Source organism: Strongylocentrotus purpuratus, unplaced genomic scaffold (genome assembly GCF_000002235.5).
Source record: "Strongylocentrotus purpuratus isolate Spur 01 unplaced genomic scaffold, Spur_5.0 spur5_scaffold_13, whole genome shotgun sequence".
Taxonomy (NCBI): domain Eukaryota; kingdom Metazoa; phylum Echinodermata; class Echinoidea; order Camarodonta; family Strongylocentrotidae; genus Strongylocentrotus; species Strongylocentrotus purpuratus.
In genome coordinates this window covers 6,969,711-6,994,131 of record NW_022145598.1, presented here as the reverse complement: position 1 = coordinate 6,994,131, position 24,421 = coordinate 6,969,711, and the positions used below count along the sequence as shown (strand labels likewise).

The window sequence follows — 24,421 nt, the reverse complement described above, 5'->3', positions numbered from 1 at the left end:
TGTTTTTTGGGATAAGCCACACTGCACTAATAGCTACATGTACTTGCGTCCTCTATATAGCAAACAATGTTTAATCGGTGGCTGTCGGTCCCCCATGATCAAATTCTTATGTTTTTTTGAGATCTGATTAGAACCACGTGTTAGTGACCTTGCAGGGAGGTCTAATCCCTGGTCCAACTAGTGCAGACGGACTTTAAAGACTGTGAAAGTCTCATGGCAAGCTTTGCACCAATCTTCTTCTTCTGTTTTGGCTTATTGGCAATTAGTCAGAGCATATTAAGGTGGTTTCTCGAACAGGCAATGACAAGGTTACTAAGTCCAAACGCAAGAAACAACATTATGATGATAAGTATCAAATAAATTGAGAGAATGCTTTGATAACAAAAGATTACCACCCTAATAAAGTTTATCCATTTTATATCACTCAATGAGAACAATTACCTTAAAGGGATAGTTGAGTTCTGTTTTCAGACCGCAAATGCCTTCAAAGTGCATGATTATTGCTGTTATTCTTATCTATGACATTTCTAGTACCCTTTTAGAACCTAAAATTGCTATGACGGTAATTTTAGACCCCAAAATGTGTGAAATTTAGTCGTTACCATCATACCAATTCAGCTCCACTTCCAAAAATATACGGTGACCGTTAATTAATTAACTAATTAAAAATTAACAATAAATGGGCCGGCTGGTTGTGCGTAATATAACCAACACGAAAAAGCCAAACAGAAAAAGCCAACATCAGCATTGGTTGGAATACAACGTTAAAGGCGCTATTTCGTTTTTTCAACGGTTTTTTCAAATTATCGAATATTTGTGGTGGTACACAAAATTAGAAATCGTTATATTTGTGGATATTTCAGCCGTCTCTGAACCGATTACGATCAAACAAAGATGATTTTGTCATCTAAATTGTATGTTCTTTCAAATTTGACACTCAGTTTTCATTATCTCACAAAAAATTGTTTTGTGTAGCGCCCTCTGCAACAGAACTCACCTATCCCTTTAAACGAGGAATGAGAAATTAAGTCAAGAATCATCTTAACGAAGAGAATATCATAAATGTTGCTCGTAATAACCATCTCCTTGAGTTTGAGATGATAACAACACATTTTCTTTTCAGTTGCCTAATTAGTCAATGTAAACAAGTGGGCGCTTTTTATTTGAATGAGATAACACACACATAATAGCTTTTGAACCACATTCACTGCTTTATCCCAAACTTGGTACAAGAGGATTTTGACAATACTTTTTTTTAAAAGGGTGTTGCTCAGTCATCCGTAGCAGCACAATTATTAATAGGGCATCATTAGACAGGATATCAGTCACCCTTTATCATGGAAAATGAATTAAGGTCACGTAGGTAATTTCTTTTTTATTACGATCTACCAAGGTTGGATACACTTATTTCACACGCACTGTATAGTATTACGTCTATGGTATATCTATCTCTATCTATCTCTATCTTTCTATCCATTCCGTCTATGTGAACTTTCCTCTTTTTTTCTTAGTATCGACCTTGTGCTTTGTTCCTCTCCGTCAGTCTACTCTCTATCCATCTCTCTCTCTCTCTCTCTCCACCTCTCTCTCCCTCTTTCTCTCTCTCTCTCTCTCTCTCACTCTCTCTATCTCTCTCTCTTTCTCTTTATCTTGATTATATCTCAATTCGTGAGCCTAAGTCAAGCAATTAGTGGTTTTATTGAGGGTACTGTATGACATTCATTATCGCAAATTATTTTTTAATTACATGACAAGATCATAACCAACAACATAATAATCTTAGTACTATGCTAGCTTACGATAATGGCCCATTGTCTCTTTTTGTTTTCTTCTTAAAACTGTCCCGCGTGTGGCAACCTTCCCTTGCAATGGACAGCAAACCCCGCTAATGAACGTATGTCTTCAGCGTTTAATGTCTAATAAATATTTATACCCGAGTGAAACAATACAACTTTAGAATTTAAACAAAAGTAAAAATGATAGTCTTGACAATTTGAAAAAAGTAAGAAAAATGATAGTCTTGAAAATTCATGTAAGACGATTGTTCCAAAACAAGGAGAGACACAAAGTAATATTGTTTAGATTCTCGGAAACTATTGTCCAATCAATTTTGTCATATGTCGGATTGTGGGCTGACAGGGAAAGGCAACTTTTACACTTATACGATAAGCCCTCACATATTACCTCTCATATCCTCCAATCACCGGTGAAAATTCGCAATCGGCATTAAACCATTACCACGACCATTAACAACAGCATGGGTTATCTGGATAACCCAGATAGTGATCCAGATTTACATTAATACAAGGAAATCTTACTTAAAGTTAACAGAATTAAAAATCAGTTGTAATAAGGAGCCAATCTTCACTTTCAGTAAAGACAGGTATTAAACTAAACTACCAACACATTGTTTTGTATAATAATACATAGGATTTGTAAGGGGCAAAATCCACTTGACAATGAAATGCTCAAGACGTAGCTTGTGCAAAAGATGAAATACATGATAAATATACAAAAGTACAATAGAAAAATTACGGGTATGTTAGTTGGACCAACATAATATAACTTAAAATGGAAACATTTGGACATACACACTCACCATTAGCAAGAAAACACAAACAACAACACGTTATATATAAACATAAGGGCTCAATACATTTGTTAATGTTAGTTTTCAGAACGACGAGCTTGACTATAATTGTGCATAATAATTCCGTAAACATACAATTTAACCCGCCGTTTGGTTGATTAATTAATTTCTTTACTTTAGCCCAAGCTTTGTTGGAGTCTGTTATTATTTTGATGAAATTTAAGATTAATTTATATCGGGGAGGGGGTGGTTGATGTATCCATTTTTAGACGAGAACTTAAAAATACCAACTTGATTAACATAATTATTATTACTTACTTAATTATATTAAATTAATACAACCTAGGCTTAAACATAGAGTCTGCCTCATTTATAATATTATACTGTATCCTATAAATTCCAGGAAAGCGTGAAACAGTGTGTTGTATTGATTTACCAATCTCTTAACCAAATTAATCATCTTTCTTATTTTATAAATCATATAATGATCATATTATACTATATCCTATACATTAGAGGAAAAGCGTGAAACAGTGTGTTGTATTGATACCAATCTCTTAACCAAATTAATCCTCTTTCTTATTTTCATCTTGCTTACTTTATAATCGTATAATAATCAGTTATCCCTCTGACCACACGATGATGGACTTATTGATGGTCAAATTCTTTGTCCTTGACCATGTCCTTTGAATCTTTCAGCTCGTGTGTTTCATGTATTTTTTCTTTTTGTTTAGTTATTGTTTTGTGTATCTTCGTAAATATGTTTAATGCCTCATCATGCATGCATTTTTTTTTAACAAGTGAGTTTCAATATTTTCCCTATTGATCTGGATAATGAATACATTGAATTGAACTAAACATCTAAATTCAAAATATATTGCATGGACTTAACTTCAACTGAATTGAATTTTAAGTTTCCAGTTTTAAGTTTATTTCAGTTTAAATCCATATTTTTTTGTAATGAAAGTATGAAATACAGATTATATACAATATACAATAAACAGAGGACAAACATAAAATTGACAATTTTTCTACAAATATACCGGAATTATATAAAGTTAATCAATAAAAAAGAATTGGGGAAACTGCAAATAAAACCGTAAGTTTTTGTCGAGGCAGTCCCTGGTACACATGGTAAATCAAGCTAATACTGAAATGAAACAATAACTTAAGTGGTGATATAGAAAGAGTGCCCCAATACCTGATGCTGATTAATTTTGTGTCTCAGTCATTGACTCCACAGGTTCCATTAAACAAATTAAAAATTATAATAGAAAGGCGGCAGAAAAAAACTCCAATTAGTTTGATTAGCGTTAGAAGTTTAGAGATATGAGTGTGAGGTATTGTGAATGGATATTTGAAAGCGTGTTCACTCGTCACACAACATAACTCTTATTTTTATTTTAGCTACGAGGAAGCAATGTTGCACTGACAATAAAATACATGAAAGAAAGTATTCCCTTTTCGTTAATTTATTGGGTACTGAACAAAGCTGACAATGCACTTGCAAAGTGCAGTCAAGCAAAAGTAGCAGACTTGAAAATGTGAATATTGCACGAAGATTACATAATGATTAAGGATGAGAATGAACATGAATAAATGCGATGTACATAATGAATGAAAGCTTACGACAGAATAGAAATGGCGTCGAAAGTCCAATGAAGAAGAAGAGAGTTGAGAAACGAAGGAAGGGGCTCACGCGATGAATGCTGCGGAGGCTTGAAGGCGGAGATGAAGCTTCGTAGTCGTGGCTGAAGAGCGGTGAAGGATCTCGACGCTGACGTCCGTGATGAAGATAGTGAAGAAGCTCTCAGGCGAGAAGAGAAGAGACGAGATGTGGCGCTCGACGACGGAACAGTGGGTCGTTCGATGTCGGAGGCGAAGAGTAGAAACGTAGACATGCAAAGCCGGCACTGGTGCTGAGTAGTAATAGTTGCTCGTTTGATGCGCCGGACTTTGATGAAGAAATGTTTAGATGAGCTGCGGTGAAATGATGAGCTCGTGAGTGGAAAGAGCTACCGGAACGAAGAAACTGGCAGCTCCCAGCGGAGAGTCAGGCGCCATGTCGGTCCTGACTATAACGTTCCACTGGGAGACTGCAGCCCGATGAACACGGCAGAAAAAGAGTTGACGTGCCGTAGAAAAGACGAAAGGCACAGAAGAATACAGCCTGGAGAGGAAATTGCGGAGACGTCTTGACTCGACCAAGGTGAAAGCGGGAGTGGAGAAAAACCTCGTGGAGTTGAAAATACGCGGGGGAACGATGCGCGGAACCACGATGCTCGATTGGAGGAATGAACACACGTGGTCCGAATAATGAATATAAATAAGTACCGTGATGGAAAAATACTGGAGACATGAATGTACGGTAAAAGTAGGGCGAATGTAAGAGCCGCTACAGAAGTATTGACAACAAATATTTCTGGCCTAACTCAATTAACCTGCCTGCACTCTCATTTAAAGAATAATCTTTCCTTAAAAGAACTTGTGCGATCTGGGATTATATAACGTTCAAGAGATGTCTCAATATCTTGTTTTACGAATGATCTTACAAAGATTTCCAATTATTTGTATCACCCAGAGTCATGGTGATTCCATCGGCTTATGCCGAAAGGGTGGGTAGCGTCGCGTTGACTTGAACGCGACCATTTGTCCAAAGCCCCCCCCCCCCCCGGTTGTGCCAAAATAATAATTGAAATAATCAAAATAGAAACAGAATTGAATTGCACTAGGTTTTACGTAGTCTTGCAGATCAGGCGTTTATAAGAATTAAATCAATTAATAAATTCAATCAATAATTAAAAATGTTAAATAAAAAAATAATATCCATTTCTTTCTATGTATATAATTAATTTTGTTGATGTGAACTAGTCATGCATAACAGTCTTTACAAATGAAATAACAAATAAATAAATAAATAAATAACGGAGTAGGCCTACTGCCTTAATGCACCCTTTCGGGATAAGCGGGGGGGGGGGGGGGGGGGCTTTCTGAATTCTATACATAGAAAGAAATGGATATTATTTTTTGTTATTCTAATAAACGAATGACTGAAATGTAATACTAGGTAAACACCTTTATTTGACATTTTAAATATCAAAGTAAATTAGGCCTATTTGATTGTGTTTCTTGTTATTTATTGATTTAATTCTTATAAAGGCCTGTTATGCAAGACTACGTAAAAACCTAGATTAATTTTATTTTTAATTTGTTTCTATTTTGATTATTTGAATTTAAACGACATAAATTCTATTATAAACGACTGATGTGGAAGACTAGTCAACGCATCCTTTCGGCAAAACCGGGGGGGGGGGGGCTTTGGACGAATGGTCGCGTTCCAATCAACGCGACACTCCCAGCGCACCCTTACGGTACAACGGGGGGGGGGGGGGGGGCTTTGGACTTAAGGTCGCGTTCAAGTCAACCCGAAGCGACGCGACGCTACCCACCCTTTCGGCACAAGCCGAAAGGGTGGATAGGCCAATAGTGACTGATGAGGAAACGATCTAACTTTGTTTCCAAGTTTAAAATGAAAAGTCAGCCCATTGAATGCCTCTGCCTGTTGTCCAGAAACGAACTTTGATTTTTTTCAAATTCGATGCCGTGTTTGCGTGGGCGTGCCTTCTCTGTTTTTCAAGAACTTCCTCTTCACCTACCGTACAACTGCCCTTCTCTACCCCGTCTCTAACCCGTCTCTACCCCGTCTCTACCCCATCTCTATCCCCGTCTGCGCCCCCGTCGACGCCCCCGTTGATGCACCTGTCTCCTTCCCCTTAATTCTCTTCCACTTCCCCTGACATACTTCAAGAAGTTTGTTTTACAGTATCTTATATTAAAAAAAAAAAAGTTTTCTTTTGTTATGTGAGAAGCTATTTTCGTCATTGTCAGTCAGTATTTCTACAATCTGCATTATCCACAATCATTTCACTATCATTAATTATGCCTTAAATATGAACCATGGCAACAGAGTACGGAGAGGACCCACTTATTGAAGCTGCCATGGCGGTGTGGTACACCTTATAATAATTACATGTTCTCCTGATATCTATTTAGTTATTGATGAGAAAACGGAAAAGGCTTTTGTGTATCCAAAGAGTATAGAAGACAATCGAGCAATTTGTTGTATTCTGAGCCTTGAGAATTTTCCAAACGCTGTGTAACCTTGTAATAATGGAAGGCATCGAACACAACAGTCTTTGCCCTTCGATAACTAATTTAGCTGTTACAGGCTTTAAAAAATCTAATTCTATTGCTCGTCGATCTTTCCCATTGTCATAATTACGAAGAACGCTATCATCATGAATTCAATGAAATGGTTAAAAGACATGAATATCTCCTTCTCATTGAAATTATCGACTCATGTAAAGTCAACGATTTTAAGTTCTCAGTGGTTGATGTCTAAAGTGATTCAATATTCCTAAACTTTTGTGGGGTCTTGGGCTCCATTTCACAAACCTGTCATCAGTGACAAATGACAGTTTTTGTTATTAGCTAGTGAAAACCTTGCTTCTGATTGGTTAACAGCAGATTTACCACTGTTTGTTGTCATTTGTCATTGAAAAAAGGCTTTGTGAAATGGGTTCCTGATTTCATTTTTATAGAACAATCTTAAATTAATTTGAAAGACATGGAAATATCTTGTTTTCGCGAGATTATATTGCCATAAAACCAATTGTTCACTTGGAAATTACAACAACTTGAGTACATAAGTTATTTTTTGTTTATCTAAAATAGCGCATGGAATTGATGATATAGTATCTTAAATCTAGGAAATGCATGGTAGATACAGTTCTGTTGATAAACTACACTTTTTTGAGAAATGAATGTTATCCAATGTTTAATGATTCAATGAAGAACTTTTAGTTGAAGTACGGGATGCATGCGGAAAATACCCTGAAGTGTGTCAGCACGTCAAGGCATACGAGACATGCTCCTGTGACTATGGTTCCGCAGTAACTTTCCTGCTCTAGCCAAAGTCCTAATTCCACCCTAAACTAAACACTACACCGAATTCTAAATTTAAAACTAACTTGAAAGTTAAAAGCTAATTTTGAGCTTTGGTATGGGCATCATATGTGGAGAGTACATAGCTGTAATTCAATCTGGATTGTTTATCCTGCAGTAGATTGATCGAACCGAACCAAAAAATAAAAACAACCTCATAATAATTGCTGGATTCATTTTCAATAAAAACCACAACTCTCATTTGCACATATTGACATGTGTTAAGCACATGGTGTCGGCCCTACTTATTATGAAACATTTTGAAACACCAGCTACGCTTAGGTCCAAGAAAGTTCGAGTTTGACATTCTGGAAACCCTCGTGAACACTTAATCATTAGTGGTTACGTGGTGTCAGTGGGAACAAAAAGTTACTTGAAGCAATACAGGTTATTTAAAGTAATGCAAGCTATTTGAATCAATGGAAGTTATTTGAATCAATGCAAGTTATTTGAAGCAATAAATTCCAAGTTCACAGAGGTACCCATGTTTTAAATTGTAAACAGCTATTGCATACGGGCGCATTAATCATGCCAATGTCACATACCTTATTATATTTAAAATATGTTCTTGCTTAGTTGAGAATCTAAACATTTTATCGCTTGACTAGAATTTAATCACACGCAACCCCCCCCCCCCTTTATGCAGTAAATGCCAAATAATTTTGACAGTTTAGGGCCCCTTCCCAAGCGTACATTACCATTATAGATGAGGTCATGGCATAGAGTTAGATTTCCCCATAGAGTTATCGCTTGACTAGTATTTTAATCACACGCAACCCCCCTTTTTATGCAGTAAATGCCAAATAATTTGACAGTTTGGGCCCCTTCCCAAGCGTACATTACCATTATAGATGAGGTCATGGCATAGAGTTAGATTTCCCCATAGAGTTATTATTAGGTAGTTATCGGAAATTAAAATTTGATATCCTAGTCCCCATTCTCTTTTGGATTACAATACCACCATTCATCTTTCACGAAACGTGCAGGCAATTTCTAGCTTTTATCGAGCGATCGTGAGCAATCAATATTACTTCTTTCTACTCGAGATTTTCTATCGTAAGATGGCTTGTAGATATTCATTATGTAAGGCCTAAATGGCCGTTAAACTTCGTGATTCTCTCTCTCTATCTCTCTCTCTTTCTCTCTCTCTCTCTCTCTCTCTCTCTCTCACTCACTTTCTGACCACTCCAAAGGAGGAGGGAGGGGGAGGGGAGGGGGGGGGGGGGCTTGTGCACAGCATGCATCCTCCAATAATGTTGCCTTCACTATTAAAATTGTGATGAATGACTTATTCACTTTATCATCCAAGATAAATTTCACGAATAGCTTTTCAGATAGATTTAACAATTATTCATTAAATTATATATTACTTACCAGTCATTATAAGATTACCTTTACAAGTACAAATACAAGCGTTCCCAAATCTAGATTTTCTATCAAAAATCAGATCAGAAATCTATCAGAAATAGATTTGGGAAACGTTTACACCTGCATCTCTCTTTTCTTGTACAGATACTGCATCTCACCATTAAGTCATTTTGATGGTACTTAAAAAACTTTACCATAGAAACATATATCAAAATATTTATGAATGCTATTGGTCAACTGACGCGATGCGGGATCCCGCTTTGTTGGAGTATTTATACAGAACCAGAACCAGAACCAGAACCAGAATTGACAACTTCATGATGGAGATTTATAAGTAAATCAAACAGTCATTTCCCAATATTTGTTTATATTTGCTATCAAACCGATTGATACAGCCATAAAAATATCATTTTAAAGTCTTTTTTCAGATAAAAACAACATCAAACCAAACTGAAAAAAAAAGAAAAAAAATAGTGGACGAAAAGTAGTACACATCTAAACAATTTAGGCCAGCATTATTTTTTGTTAAAACGTGCACTAAAGCGTTTTTTTAAAAATCTGCTTACATTTTCAGCTCGCTTTCAACTTTTCTGAGAACATTCTTTTAGTGCAATAACAAAAAATAAAGATCCAATATGTTTGTTTTTGACGATTTTCGATTGCCCAATTATCGTCGCTTTCGATTTATAATAAAAGAATCAAACGAAAATTGAAAATATCAAAAATACATTTAAAAACTTGGATGATGAAATCCAAAATAATTGACGGATGCATTATCTTTAAATATATATTAACACGAAAGCAATCTAGTGCATGTGACACGAAGACCCTGTAGCTTATTAGAGTTACACTTAGTTGTACATATATTTTCCCTCTATAAGAGTGTCAAATTCACCTAATACTGTCTATAAAGTCAATAATAAGATCAATCAATTTCCGTAACAAACGATTATTTGTTCATGATCTGATATACAATTTTCCAATCAAATTTAAGTTGACTTTTAAGTTTCATGGGTCTGACGTTTTGACATTTAACAAACCAAGTAAAGATGACTGTTTTTGTATAAAACATCGCAGAAACTGACGGTATATGGACCAGCTATGACTATCAAAAGCAATTTTACTTTTAAGTAATATCACTCACTTATCTACTTCTAAGGCCTTAATTCGTGCATTTTAAGAATCAAATTCCTATATGTTTTTTCATCCTTAATACTATCTGTTCTTTCTTTGCGTAATGAATTCACACCTTGATTATTTAAGTTTTAAACTTAAATAATCAAGGAATAATCAAAAATTAAATTAATTTTTCTTCTTCATACTTGTTTTTTAAAATCTCTCTACATTTCTGTCCCCTCTTCATGTCTCTCTGCCTCTCTATCCCTCTCTCTGCTCGCTCTCCTCTTTCTTTCTCTCTTCCGTTTTCTCTCCATCCCCATCTTGGTAAAGATGTTTATAAAATACACACTAACATTTCTCTTTAAGGAAAAATATAACTATGCATTTCAGAATCAATTTGTAGAACGCATTTTTATCCACAGATATCTAACAAGAGTAAATCGAGTACATTAACTCACCCTAATGACATTCACAGCCATCCTTCTCGTTAATCGATGATGGTGAGGGCTAAATGAGGTTAGCTTTACAGGTATTCGAAATAGGTATCGACTTGCTTTTCGAAGCTTTGTAGAAAATCCCACCAAATATGATACATTAATAAGAGGCTAAAACTCGACGGTGAAAACCGAGCGGTTATTATGAGAGCAAAATGCTGAGAGATGCAACAGGTTTCAGACACCAACCCGACGCGATGAGAATCAAGAGAGTGCGGGGTGCGGGCCCTCCTTGCGCATGCTCCGTGTCTACTATGCATAACGCATGCAGTAGTTGCCATAGAAACGGACGCAGTGAGAGCGGAGGAGGATGGAAGAAACAATGGGATGATGCGAACAATAGTACTGAGGGTACTATCACGGAAAGAGGAGGAATATAATTCGTGCTACCAAGACTAACATCACCGACCCCGCGAACAGCCAATAGACACGTATCTGTGTCTTCTAATGTTATTAGTTTCTAACGCGGGGAAACCGACTTCTATTCCTTATCCAATACTGGGTTTTCATTCTATTTTTGAATTCATATTTCCATTGTTAAATGCATATTTTGTAGTTTGTAGTCAGGCATCAGCAAGATTGGGAAGAAAGTAATATCAAAGGATAGTGGAATCGACCGTTCAAAATAAGAATGTAGAAGTAGAGATAAAGAAGGGAACCGAAAGAGGGGAAAACTAGTACGAGAGAGAGAGAGAGAGAGAGAGGGAGGGGCAAAGGGAGGTAGGGAATGAGAGAAAAAACGAGAGCGAGAAAGAGAGAGAGAGAGAGAGAGAGGGGGCAGGGAGGGAAGGAGGGAGGGAGAGAGAGAAAGAAGAGACAATGAGAGAGAGAGAGAGAGAGAGAGGGAGAAAGAAAGAAAAAGAGAGAGAGATATATATATAATATATATAATATATATATATAGAGAGAGAGAGAGTAAGAGAGAGAGGTGATGCAGTATAATGTAAAGAAACCCTGCCATCCAACTTTTTTTTATATTGATATGGTCCATTTTCATTTGTCTACTCGGTTGAATGGACGAGCAATGACATCAAGCATTTCGTTTCAATTATTTATACCGAACGATTATTTTGCGAAAAGAATATCGTTACCATAACAATCAAGGACTCCAATTTCATTTTAACCATCCATGAGTTGAATGGTGAGGCACACGTTACTAATTGTAAGAGATTCTCCTTTGCCCATACAATGTATTATTGCTTCTAAATCAACAAGATCAAGGAGTTATGACATCCCCGATTTCGAAGAATTTCGGAATATCTATAAGTAATGTATTTCAATCAAAGATGCAAATTATGTTAATATGGTTTTCCCATTAATCTACACATATTTGTTTAATGCTAATTCCGTCTTGTTCATTTATGATATATATACTACTACTAATACTAATAATAATGATAAATTAATATTGATAACAATAATTAGCGAATAGGAATCCTACATGAGGAATGACGAAGAAATGAAGAGATGCACTAAAGTACAAATATAGTAAAATACAAAAGACACATTTCCTAATACATGTACTCCCGTCTCACTAGATGACGATTCTGTTGCGATTCCCCAAAATCGACGAAGCTTCGTGGGTCGTGGCTCAATCTTTTCAAAGCGCATCACAATCGACTCAAGAACATATACAAAACTACATTTTTATAACTCTAACGTGGCAGCAGCGCCTAAAGCGTATTACGTATACCTTGATCGCCTTGACATTGGGCGAGAAATTGGCAGCATCGTACTATCATCGTATATATCGTATCGCCTTCATCGCAGGTACATCGCAGCAAAACTGTTCAAATAATAGCCTCACAGGCCAAAAATTGAGTTGGAGGAAGATTCTGCCATGCTTAAGGAAATTTTACGAATTGCCATGGTCGCCATGAGCGCTTTTCTAGTACAATGGCGCTATAACCGACTTTAATCTATATCAATGTATAATTCAATTCGACAAAAAGGCTTGTCAACTGCATAGTGCAAAGGCAAATTGTAATCAAGATAATTATATTTATCTTTTTGTTCAGTGTCTACTTCTATTTGTTTCTCTCTTAACATTGGAGGGGTTTACAATCTACAAGTTCTTGAACTTAGTTCCAATCCTATACTGCATTGAACGTCAGCTTCATCCAAGCTCACGCACACGCCCACGCACACGCTCACGCACACGCACATATACAGACTCATCCACATATTTCCACAACTGTAACTAATATCCAATAAATTAAGATGACAATCGCTTAGAACAGATGTATTTTAATCAGAAGTGCGTGGCACATGTATGCTGTTATTTTTCTTCATAATGCTACATGATTGTACTATAAATTTAGGAATGAATAATCCAACATTACAGACGCTTTTAGATTGTAATTGAGTACACATACATATACATGTAAAAGAAGAACGACTGAAAATTCATCATGTGTTCTGGTAATAAGGGAAAATGAAATTCTAACATAATCAAACGGAAACATACGCACTGAACCTTCAACACTACATGTAAATAACATGAATTTTTTGCATCTGCACAGCCAATACATTTTACTAATAGAACTTGTAAAGATTATGTAGCATATAATTTGAAAAATACAAAAAATAATGTTTTAACGAAAACATCAGTAATCTCGTTGTCCAAATACATATATAAATTTGTATCTTTACATGGTTTTTAAAACGTTTTTCTGCTTTCACATTTTGAATAGTTTTGACTAGTACATATGGAATATACTGAACGCTAACAACCAAACCATAATACAATTCAATTTAAGCCATTGGCAAGAACAAAATAATTATATATATTGAATTGAATGTAAGAGTCTCATAACTTCATATTTTCATCTAATCAATTATTTGCAAAATGAAAAGCCTGAAACACACAGGGTTGGGGGCTATGTTAGACAGAGAACAATATGTTTTTTTTCTGGGGCTTTTGTTTGGAGTCATATTGATTATCTGCCAACGATTTTCCACATGAAGGAAAATCAAAATGAGCTTGACATGCTTCAAATACCTTTTGAAACATCATTGTTCCGGTAGTATTATACTAATGCCTTATTTTTTTCTTCAAAATTCCATACCTTGTACTAAGTTTTTCTGTAGTACATAATAATCATGTTTGTGTAAGTTTGCCTTTTATGTATCAAAATAAGTACATACTTGGAAATATCCTCCTTCATTTTAAATACATGATATCTGTATGATTTTTTTGTTATGGAAATATACGTGAGGGTCTATTCAATTGGATGGCACAAACATTATTGAAATATCCTCCTTCATTTTGTTTCACGACTGCAAATGTAAGGTCAAATATCAACTGATGGTGTCAACAAATTATTGATAGTTAACAGAGCAACTGCAATATTGATGCCTGATATGCACTTTGCTTCAGTACAATACTGAAATTTTGGGGGCGATTCTCTTAATAATTTCGGAGGTTTTTTCAAAGTATGTATTTTTTGTATACGCAGTGTATAATGGTTAGGTCAAACAGGAAAAAGGACGAATTTTGAAGCAGTAACAACCAGAGCTATATCAAGCGTGAATGAAGGCCTAAACTGTTATTCAAAATAAAGTTGAGTTCAGGGCCCCGTCTTTCTTTTGGAAAAGGCTCATCTTGTATCACATAAGCATTTTCGTATAAAATGAGGATTAGGAATTAATATCAAAATAATAAGACATTGGCCCAGTCCTTGTAAAAGTTACATGAACTTTACACATAAATGAGTTTACAGGACTACACAAACATGTAGCATGAATTTGTTTTCCACACCTTTTACATATTACTTGTAATTTTACAAATATAAGGGAATTTGAAGAGCCATCCTTTACAGGGGACATATAAAAATACTCTTCCACTTTTAGATAAATACACTGAAAAGGCTCACGACTTACGTTCAACTTTCAAACAACTCAACGAATGAATAACTTGTAATCCTGTATTATTTCCAAACTTTCCGCCGAGGAAAAAGATTCCATAACTCTCCTTCCTTTTCCTGTTCCTCTTCTTGCTCCTGCAAGCTCTCCAGGAGTCCAATGGCTTCTATTGGTAAATCAATATTATATCAGCATGAAGTATTGTTTTAAGTTAAGGAACATAAGCTAACACTTTTAATTTATCCAACATAACAAACAAAGAAGGGTTATGAGATCGTGCAACCGATTCTGAAATCTTAATATAGTTATAGGCTGAAGTTGATCTCAGACATCATGACATATATTGATAATTGTTATTGCCTGAAATCATTTGAGAGCAGATTACGCGTTGCATTCTTCAGAACAATCTTATACTTCTTAATGTAAATCAGAGTATATTGTCAAACAACTTTGTAAAAGTCGGTACACAAAGGAGGCAGATATTCTACCTTATAATGAAACAAACACCTAACACATTCTATCAACCTAATCCTAATAAAAAAAATCAAACAAATGTTAAACTGTTATTAAAATTTGACACTGTTATGTTTCTACATGATATCTACAAATACATTATATTATCATCTACAATTGATAAAACACGATTGAATATATATATACACTTTTTTTGTAAACAATTATCGTTATAATTGGATCTTTTAAAATGAAAAGAGGATACTCAAATTGAAATAAAGTGGGGTGCAAAGGAAACGAAATGAACAGGCATATAAGGTGTATTTAATTCAATTCAGTCATTATCAGGTCGATATTTTGATAATCTTTTGTAAAATATTATGATAGAATGCCCTTCAGGAACATTATTTTATCAACAAATGTTCGACATGCTTAATAGTAAGAAACGCACTGGCAGCGATGAGGATTATTTTGATGTGTACCGCAGTGCATCCAAGAAATGTGTTTTGACATTTCATTGATGCGTTCAGATTGCTTTTAATAAATGCTACCAGGGCCATCTTGCATTAATCAAACGCAAATCCTAAAAATTAAACGCAGCTTTGATTGCAAACGATTAATGCTATATAATGAACATCATTTTATTGCTATGATACAACCTCGAACATGTCGAATTTATATGTAACTGTGATTGATTCAAAGTTTGAAATGAGTGAAAATAATTTAATCACCCGACCCTTATTTCTGCAAAATCGATGATCATGAAATATAACTGAACGTGCACAAATATATATATAGATACTGCTAACAAGATTAACGATGTCTATGCTAGTTGCTTCATGTGCACCTCCCCAAAAATACTATTACATCCCCGCAAACATGAATGAAATAGTTATTTAAAAAAGTTAAGAATGGTTGGAGACACCATAGAGGATTAAAAGAAAGAGATGCGATGAAATTGGCAACAATAGTCAAATAACTGAGTCCAATTTCCCTAAATATACACGGACACCTATTCTGATTATATACATGTTTTTATAAAAGAATTGATAATGGGTATGAAAAACAAAACTTAAAAGTTCCTTGTTGTTTACTGGTAGATGATATTCTATGAAACCGTACAATCATCAAACTTTTCTTTCACGCCATCAAAAAAGTCATCTAGCATATCCTTTTCTTTCTCTTCTCCCTCTTTCTCCTTTTCTTTCTGCGCTTGGCCGTCCAAAGAGTCAACAGGAGATGCTGATCTGGGTGAGTCTCCGAGAGGAGCTCCTGCAAGCTCTCCAGGAGTAGGCTGTTTCCCTGAACGACCAGGTTGAGATCTTGGTTGCACTAGTGCTCCTGTAGAGGGCCCAGGACGAAGTCCAGAAGAAGATATCAATGGACCCCTATCATCCACACTATCTTCATCTGAGGTCGAATACGTTCTCCTGTTCTGCAAAGCTCTCTGCAATTCACTGTCCAGATTTTCATTATAAGCCGGTGCTCTCTTGTTCGATCTCGGAGGCGATAGAGAATTTGGTTGATTCTGCTTATCTGAATTCAACCGGGATCTCCTCGTGTCTACGTTGTCTTCGTCCGTGGAGGGGTTCGCATTAAGATGTGTAGCAGGTAAGAGTTTGGGCGTCGGTCGTGGTACGGCTCGGGCTGCTTTTGGTGGAAGAACCCTGACTGCGTTTGGAGATATCAAAGGTTTCGGAGCAACAGGTGGTGGTGATTTAGGGATACTGGTAGGAAGCGGTTGAACTGGGTTGACTGATACTGGCGGTGGTGCTTCCACATTTGATGGGAATCGCCTGATTGGTTTGGATGGGGATGGAGCTATTGGTACAATGTGTACAGGTGATTCTTCTACTGGTGATTCAGGCGATTGATTAAGGATGATAGGTCCTGCTACTGGAGAGAACGAGCGAGGACTAGTGGTCTGGAGTGAAGATAAAGAAAATAAAAGAATGATTGTCCATTTAGTACAATTATGCAGATCAACCTGGAATAAGGAAATATATCTCAAACTTATTATTCAATCTTCTAATGAAAGTAACTCAGAAAACACAAACATTTTCCGGAGTGTGAAAAAGTAGCATGTTTAAAGGCTTTCGAACGTCCTCAGGACGATTTATGGACTTCCTGAGAATGATTTCTGATTGTTTGCTTCCCTTGGAATATAATACATTCATTAACGATGATAACAAAGTAATTTTATCAAACACTTAATTCCCTTGCACGCTCAACACTTGCAGGTATCAATTAAGTCATTGTATAAAGACAAATACAAAGTTGGACTGACAGATTCCGGTCGCTATCCAAGCCTGCAGGGAAATACTGAATATAAACATACAGTGGAAAGGGGACAAGTGCTATATCTAGCACTGTACCGCTACAAAAAGCTTCGTCAGGAGTTTTTCTTAAGAAAAAGGAGGCCTGGCAGCGGTTAATACCTCAGTAGGTCCAATGGCTGCTGGCCTATTTGAAGTGGACAAAGCGGAAGGATTACGAGCAACTGGTCGAGCAACTGGTTGAGCAACAGCCGATACAGCGGAAGGATTACGACCAACTGGTCGCGTTGGTACAGCAGAAGGATTACGACCAACTGGTCGCGTTGATACAGCGGAAGGATTACGACCAACTGGTCGCGTTGATACAGTAGAAGGATTCCGGGATACTGGTCGACCGGCAGTTGAGATAGCGGAAGGGTTACGGGCAACGGTACGAACACTAGAAGATACCGCGGAAGGGTTGCGGGTAACAGGTCTGTCAAGGTTAGTACCTGATGGTGGTGGATTTCCAGAAGGGCCTGCAGGAGTGCGTCGGGTTGGTCTGGGCGTCGAAGCGGCTGAGGATTGTGGTGATGATGCTGTTTGGGCTAGTACGACCAGTGGTTTAGCAGCGGTTCTCTGACGATCACGAGGAGGTTGAAACGCACTGCGGTCACGATGTTGGGTGTTCTCTGGTAGTCTATCAACGTTTCTCGCAATTCCGGCTCCTGGAGAATAAGCAAGACACATCATGTGACAACTACAGGACAGATATACATTTGTTATTAATAACGAAAGTGTAGAAATACTGGACTTCCTTTTCGTTAACACGTTATTTAGGACCCGAAATTATTTCACTTCGAGCATGAAATTATACGCTACATGTACTACGTGAAGGAAAACAAAACCCGCTGAATTTGACACTTCTTTATAAATTGACATCATTATCGTGACCATGGATGATGATACAACTTTCAACCACTACAATATTATACATAATAGCGAATTTATGGACAAATACATCGGTATTTAGCACAAAATGACCCCTTTTTCATGCTATCGATTTGTTGGGTAGGTGGACAGTTCTCATTTGTCGTCATATTAGTATGACGTTCATTTACTTATTAATTAATATTGTAGGGCCTACTTGGTTCTTGATTGGTTACCATAGAAACATACCAATAGAAGGACCAGGTGGAACAGTGACTCGATGCGATGAAGGCGTCCTGTCCTGTGTAGCACTGCTAAAGGCAGGTAGTGAATCCGTGTAGGCATTGTTTTCATACTCTCCAGAATCTTTGTAACTAGGTTTGTAACCGCTGTGCCGGGAACTTTGTCTATTCAGAAAGGCTTCGTGGTGCTGGCGGGGAGACACTGTTGCTGTTTTATTGGGCAATAATCTCGGATCCGATCGCTTATTTTTCCGTTTACTGTTAAGACAATCAAATAATAATAATGATGATGATGATAATGATAATAATATCAATAATAATAATGATAATAATAATAAGAAGGGAATAATATAAGATTTGCTAGTCGTCGCCAAATTCCATTGGAAAGAAAGGTAAAGGCACAGAATATACAAAATTACTAAAGAGTTGATTTCATTTTACAAGAAGCAATAAAGATTATTTACCATCGACCATCGAGTATTACTTTAGGATTTACTTTATGCAGAATGTAAAGGTAAAGGTCAATGTTCCCTTCCAAAATCTACTTAATTATTCGTTTCCTTCCCATCATTAAATCGTATTACCTTTGAGAAGTAGTGACCAGTCTGATATGGATTATTTAGAATATGTAAAGGTGCACAAATTGTGATCATTATCAGTCATTCTTTTATTATAGTCGTGATCTAACATGTAAGTAAAATATACGTAAGCATATGATTTATTCTGACGGATAACATTTTCAACAAAAGCATCATAGATGAACTAAATATATAACCCGGATATCATTCCATTTTAAGTCCGTGATGATTTCAATACCAACCAGTTCAAATATCAATCAAAGGTAGAATACTCTATTGACGATCAAACATAGACTACTTGTATTGAGCTTCAAACGACACTCGGCATATAATATAAGATAATGCAAATTCGAATCTAGATTGGCTAAGTAACTCTACCAATTAACTATAAGTATGGTATGTTGTAAAGAATTGTATTACCTTCTGAATATAATGAGCCAAGCAATGAACACAAGAATAACAACGACGCATACAATGAGAATAGTAACCCAAGCCCACGTAGGGAATCCACCTCCTCCATCGTCTTTTAAATAAGAAAAGAAAAGAAAAATTGCATGTCTGGAATCAAATTTCTATACCGGAGATTATCTGTATTCTATAGAAGTTATTATAGGTATATGAGTTTCCGTTAAATAAAAGAACGTAGCGCCCTCAGCAGTACGGTTTGTTTCATTTTTCAACATAACCATTATTTCAATAACAACGAGGTTGTGTATCAAATAAAACTTAAACAGTCCATGATAACCCATTGCGGACTACTTGTGTTATCATGACTATGGAACCTGTATTAATAAGGATGATCAGCAAAAAAATAAAAGATAAATGAAGATTAACCCTTAAAAAGAGCAAAAAAAAAAAAAAAAAGGATAGTTAATTTTGCCTCAAACGACACGAATGTATTTGCTTGTCTCTAAATAAATGTACCATTGAAAAACGTACGCATAAACAAATTTCGCTCATTGTGAATAAATATCTACAAAGGATTACAGATTGTCCTAGACATTGTAGCTGGAAAAGATCTCATTAATTGACATTGATTCCCAAAGTCAGAATCAATTCAGAGGTAGAAACATACAACTTAAATTATACGTCGAATATTTTCAAATACAGACTTTAAGGGCAATGCATATCTTTAAAATAAACCATTTATCATTTTACCGTGCGCGTTAAACATGTTAACTACAGCTGGACTTACCAATATTTCCTGTATTAGTTCCTATTGTGAAAACAAAACAAAAAAACCGTTATAAAGCCTACTTCATAAAACATATTTATAGATATCAAATGTTTATGGACGAACTATTACAGTAGCATTGGACGATAAAACATACTGTTCTGGGTTAGAAGAGAAATTAAATGTTGTTACTGATCCAGGCTCTAAACAAATAGAGGAGGGGCTCGTTCACCATCCTGATTTCAGTCATATATTTGATTGGAAAATACAACATTCATGATATTGTAAAGTGACATCGCATTAAATGAAGCAAAAAACACACTGACATTGGCTAATTACAGCTTTACTGTACAAAGTAAATCACCTCCTGTACATTTTAGGAGACTGGTGTCCATGTTTGGATATACCACTTTGGATTTTAAAGTTTCCTGGTAGCCACAACCTAATAGTGGTATGAATGGATTCTTTGACCCCCAAACCTAGGTGTGCACACCCAAATAACATCTCTAAGATCGATATATCTTGGTTTATTGCTATTTTATTGTATTAAGGGCCATCTTTGACGCCATTTCTAAAAACTAACGCTTTCTGGGTTCTGAGTTTCTTAGATTTTTAGCATGTGGTTCGTGGTGTCAAACACTACCGAAACCGTTGAAAAACATTTTATTGCAATTTCTGTGTGTGTCAAACCCTATACTGACCTGACTTATTTATAAAACTATATATTGAGTTGTGTGCACCACAAATTTCTCATTTTACATGAGTTCGGAATGTTTTGTTACTTTTGTTTTTGTAATAGTCTAGTGATACATATCATCATTGAGCAGCAGCGAATCAATTTGATTGGCATATTTGGGACTCTTATTACAGGGACCGCTGGTTTGACCAGGTGTCAACAATCATCTAAAGTAGCTGCTGAATGGAATTGCATAATAAACAATTTATTAAAAAGTATATGCCATTTGTATTGTCGATAATATGCTTAAGGTGATTTTAACTGACATATACTATGAGACATGTTTCATTTCATTTCATTTCATTTATTTATTTAAGCACGGAGGCCTACCTCAGCCCGCGGACTGTTCTTCCGTAGGGCCGTGCATATACATAAAAACATACAATATCAAAATAACAAATATACAACATAATTCAACATAATAATAATAACATAAATATATACAAAACAAATATAACATACACTAAAAATACATATGAAATATTTAAAGGGGACGGGGATTACTCATTGAGGGCTAATGTATATAAGAGAGAGATGCTTACCATTGCCTCCAGGAGTTGGTGGTTGCACTATAAAGGAAAACAATAGACGATCGATCAATACGTACAGTTGACCATCAGTTTTTGCACATGGTTCTGATTTTATAGACCAAACGAACTATTACACGAAAATTAATACTGTTGGCAAGGTATTGAGTAAAATGATTAGTTTTAGCCAGTTAAAAATATTAGTGCCCAGAACCATCCTTCGTTAATTCATAGAAGGATAATTGTGAATATCTGTGAAATAACGGATTATACCATTTGGGGGGGGGGGGGGGGTCAGTTTTGTAATAACATCTTACTTAGAAATAGGTACCATGGTTACCTATCATGGTTACAGGTACCATCGAATTGTCAGTAAACCCGTCATCTTTAAAATTGATACAACGATGACATAAATTCGTTCATGTATTATTTCTTCTAAGAAGCTTGATATCCCTTTTCCCGTATTGAGGTTTATGCAAGGACTCGGTCAAGCACCTAAAGCTAATTAATGCATCAGACTAAGTGTCATTATCATAAAGGTAAAATACATTATGAGCACCTTCAGGTTTTCCCAAGTTAGATGCGACAAAGGATGTTCACTATTCTCAATATTAACAAGCTGGTTTTTCTTCAGGTAGAGCAATGCATTTAACAAATGGCGCTGCATAATTCAGAGTACTTTGTAACATACTATGTTTCAAATTCACGAGATTTCCCTATAAATCAAATGAATGCGTTCCATCAAAAAGTTGTTCTGTTTGAGAACAGCTTTAAAACCTACCGTCTGCGAATTGGCAATCCTTGCCTGTATATCTGGATGTACAGATACAGGTATAGTTACCCTCAGTATTCTGACATCTACCGCCATTCTGGCACGGACTCGTACTCGATGGCACACATTCATCTATATCTATAATAACATTCGGAAGTAAAACACATTGCAAATAATATAAGATAAATATTAGATAGAGAGTTTTAGATTGAATCGAATAGATAGATGAAAGAATTTCAAATATTTCTTTTATTTTTTATAAAACTACTTTCTTCCATTATTTAATTTTCATTGTTTAACTTTTTGTTCGGTGTATTGAAATAACATTGATGAGAACCTGACATGAAATCAAACAGATCTGTTCACTAATGTTTATCAATTTATGCACTTTTCTCTCCTTAACACCTGGTTACCAAACATTTCTCTCACGTGCTATGAAGAATAATTGCATCTCTACGGATCGGATGTATAAATTAGTTGTTGCTATGTCAGGAAATACTTGGAAAAGCTTTTTAGTTGTCAAAATAGACTGTTCTTAAAAAAAGTATACATAAAGCCAGTAAACAGCTTTATTGCCACCCTAATCTTATACCTTCGACGAGAAAATGTCCCCAGAGGAAATGTGGGAGCAACCCGAGTGATGACTAACCTTCACAAACTGGATCCACGCCGATCCATGTCTGTGGATCTGTACATGTTTTAACCATGGTCTCATTGTTTCCAAGCCTTCGTCCTGAGCTACATGTAAATGTTACTCTGGTTCCTAATGCAGTCTCGTCTGCTGGACTCGGTGATGCATTGGGATATGTGTTTATAATATTACAGTCACTTTCATCTGCAGGCATGGTAGGAATAAGAAAGGCAATCAATATTCATATTAAAGAGTCGGAATGTGAAATGATTTACGAAGGCAACAATAAAACCAAGTAAGACATTTATAGCACAAATCACAACTGAAAACTATTGTTAGTTGTAAATAGAGCAATATTCTAATTTACTATGTCTAGGGGAATTTCTAATTTCGTTTTAGTTTTTTCTTTCTTATGTTTGTTACATGTATTTTTTCTCTAAGCGCCATGAGCACTGAAAAGTGGGCCTGTGCGCTATACAAGTAGCCACTATTATTATTAAATCGATTGACCACTACGTTTAAGAGGTCAAAAACCAACCCTTAACCGAAGAAACGAGAAACAAAACAATAGAAATTATTTAAATAGAAAGTTGATACCATTAATGTTTAGGCTGGTCAAGAATAAATCCAAGATAATCATCGAGTCATCCTAGTGTGTGCGTCATAATGTGATTATGAAATGATAAATCTTTGGTAAATGATTAATGTACAATGCTCCCAAACCCGCCCGATGAATGAATTTTGTATGCATTTCATGAACTAGCGATCCATTTGTTTATTGTAAGCACACATTACTATCAAACGTAAGCCAGGGAATAATTCGATCAACTTAAAATCACTTAGCTATTTTTATATAACACCTAGGCCCTTCTTAATTTATGTGTAGCTATTCGTTTACTAACGTGTCTAGAAGTCCCCTAGAAGTATCCTGGGAAAGTATTCTTCATATGGGTTTTCAGAATCAAGATTTAAAAAAAAAACGGTCTTAAGAAAAGACTTGGTAGTCAGATAGTCCAATCGTTTTTTTTTTAAATTTTCTTTCAATATGCGATGCAGCTTTTAACAGCTAACAGAAATCCAGAGATGACATGTTATCATAAATATTACTTAATGATTACCTCTACACAGTGGTGCTTCACCGATCCATGTAGCGTCTCCACTACATGTTAAAAATGCTTGTTCTTCGGAATTGCGAACATCACGGTAATTCTCAACACAAGTAAAAGTTACAACAGTGTCATACGCCCTCTCTGTTGTACTTGGGACAGCATTTGGGTAGTCAGTGTCAATAAGCAGAGGACAGACAACTCCTAGTGATTATTGAAACGATTCATAAGATGAGAAATTTTAGTAAACGTTCTAATTTGATAATTAGAATAGACAAGAAGTACTTAAAGAAAAGGTTGAGTTCTGAGAAGAGGTGAACATTAATTTTTGAGCATTATCAATGTTATTATGCATGTGTGGAAGGACATCTGATAAAAAATGTTCCCGGAAAAGCATGGCTCTTCAAATGTCTTAATATATTAAATATGGCATGTAACATACATATCAGGACGGATTGCTTGTAACTTTACAAAAACTGAGCCAATTTTTTTTCTGTCCAACCTTTTTTGGTCGATTCACACCCCTTCTTTCACAAGGCAATCGCATGACCGGAACTCAACTTTATCTTTAAATGAGG

At 35.9% G+C, this 24,421-nt stretch overlaps 2 protein-coding genes and 1 long non-coding RNA gene across 3 annotated transcripts in view; all 3 read right to left on the bottom strand.

Moving 5' to 3' along the window:
- LOC100888146 (adhesion G protein-coupled receptor L3) overlaps window positions 1-10,757 on the bottom strand; it is a 54,043-nt gene extending 43,286 nt beyond the window's left edge. The window contains exon 1 of the mRNA XM_030982794.1: window positions 10,540-10,757. Within this exon, the coding sequence (XP_030838654.1) occupies window positions 10,540-10,560 (21 nt within the window). The 5' untranslated portion in view covers window positions 10,561-10,757. The remainder of the gene's footprint in view (window positions 1-10,539) is intronic.
- Window positions 10,758-16,000: 5,243 nt separating this feature from the next.
- LOC105447555 (proline-rich protein 36-like) lies at window positions 16,001-17,897 on the bottom strand. Its single transcript, XM_030983852.1, has 2 exons — window positions 17,331-17,897; window positions 16,001-16,816 (listed from the first exon to the last, which is right to left on the bottom strand). The coding sequence occupies exons 1-2, from the start codon at window positions 17,895-17,897 to the stop codon at window positions 16,001-16,003; spliced, it is 1,383 nt and encodes a 460-aa protein (XP_030839712.1).
- Window positions 17,898-18,372: 475 nt separating this feature from the next.
- Window positions 18,373-20,120, bottom strand: LOC115923305. The gene is made up of 3 exons (XR_004063842.1): window positions 20,093-20,120; window positions 19,318-19,420; window positions 18,373-18,577 (listed from the first exon to the last, which is right to left on the bottom strand). It is a non-coding gene; the product is annotated as an uncharacterized LOC115923305 (long non-coding RNA).
- Window positions 20,121-24,421: the final 4,301 nt, after the last annotated feature.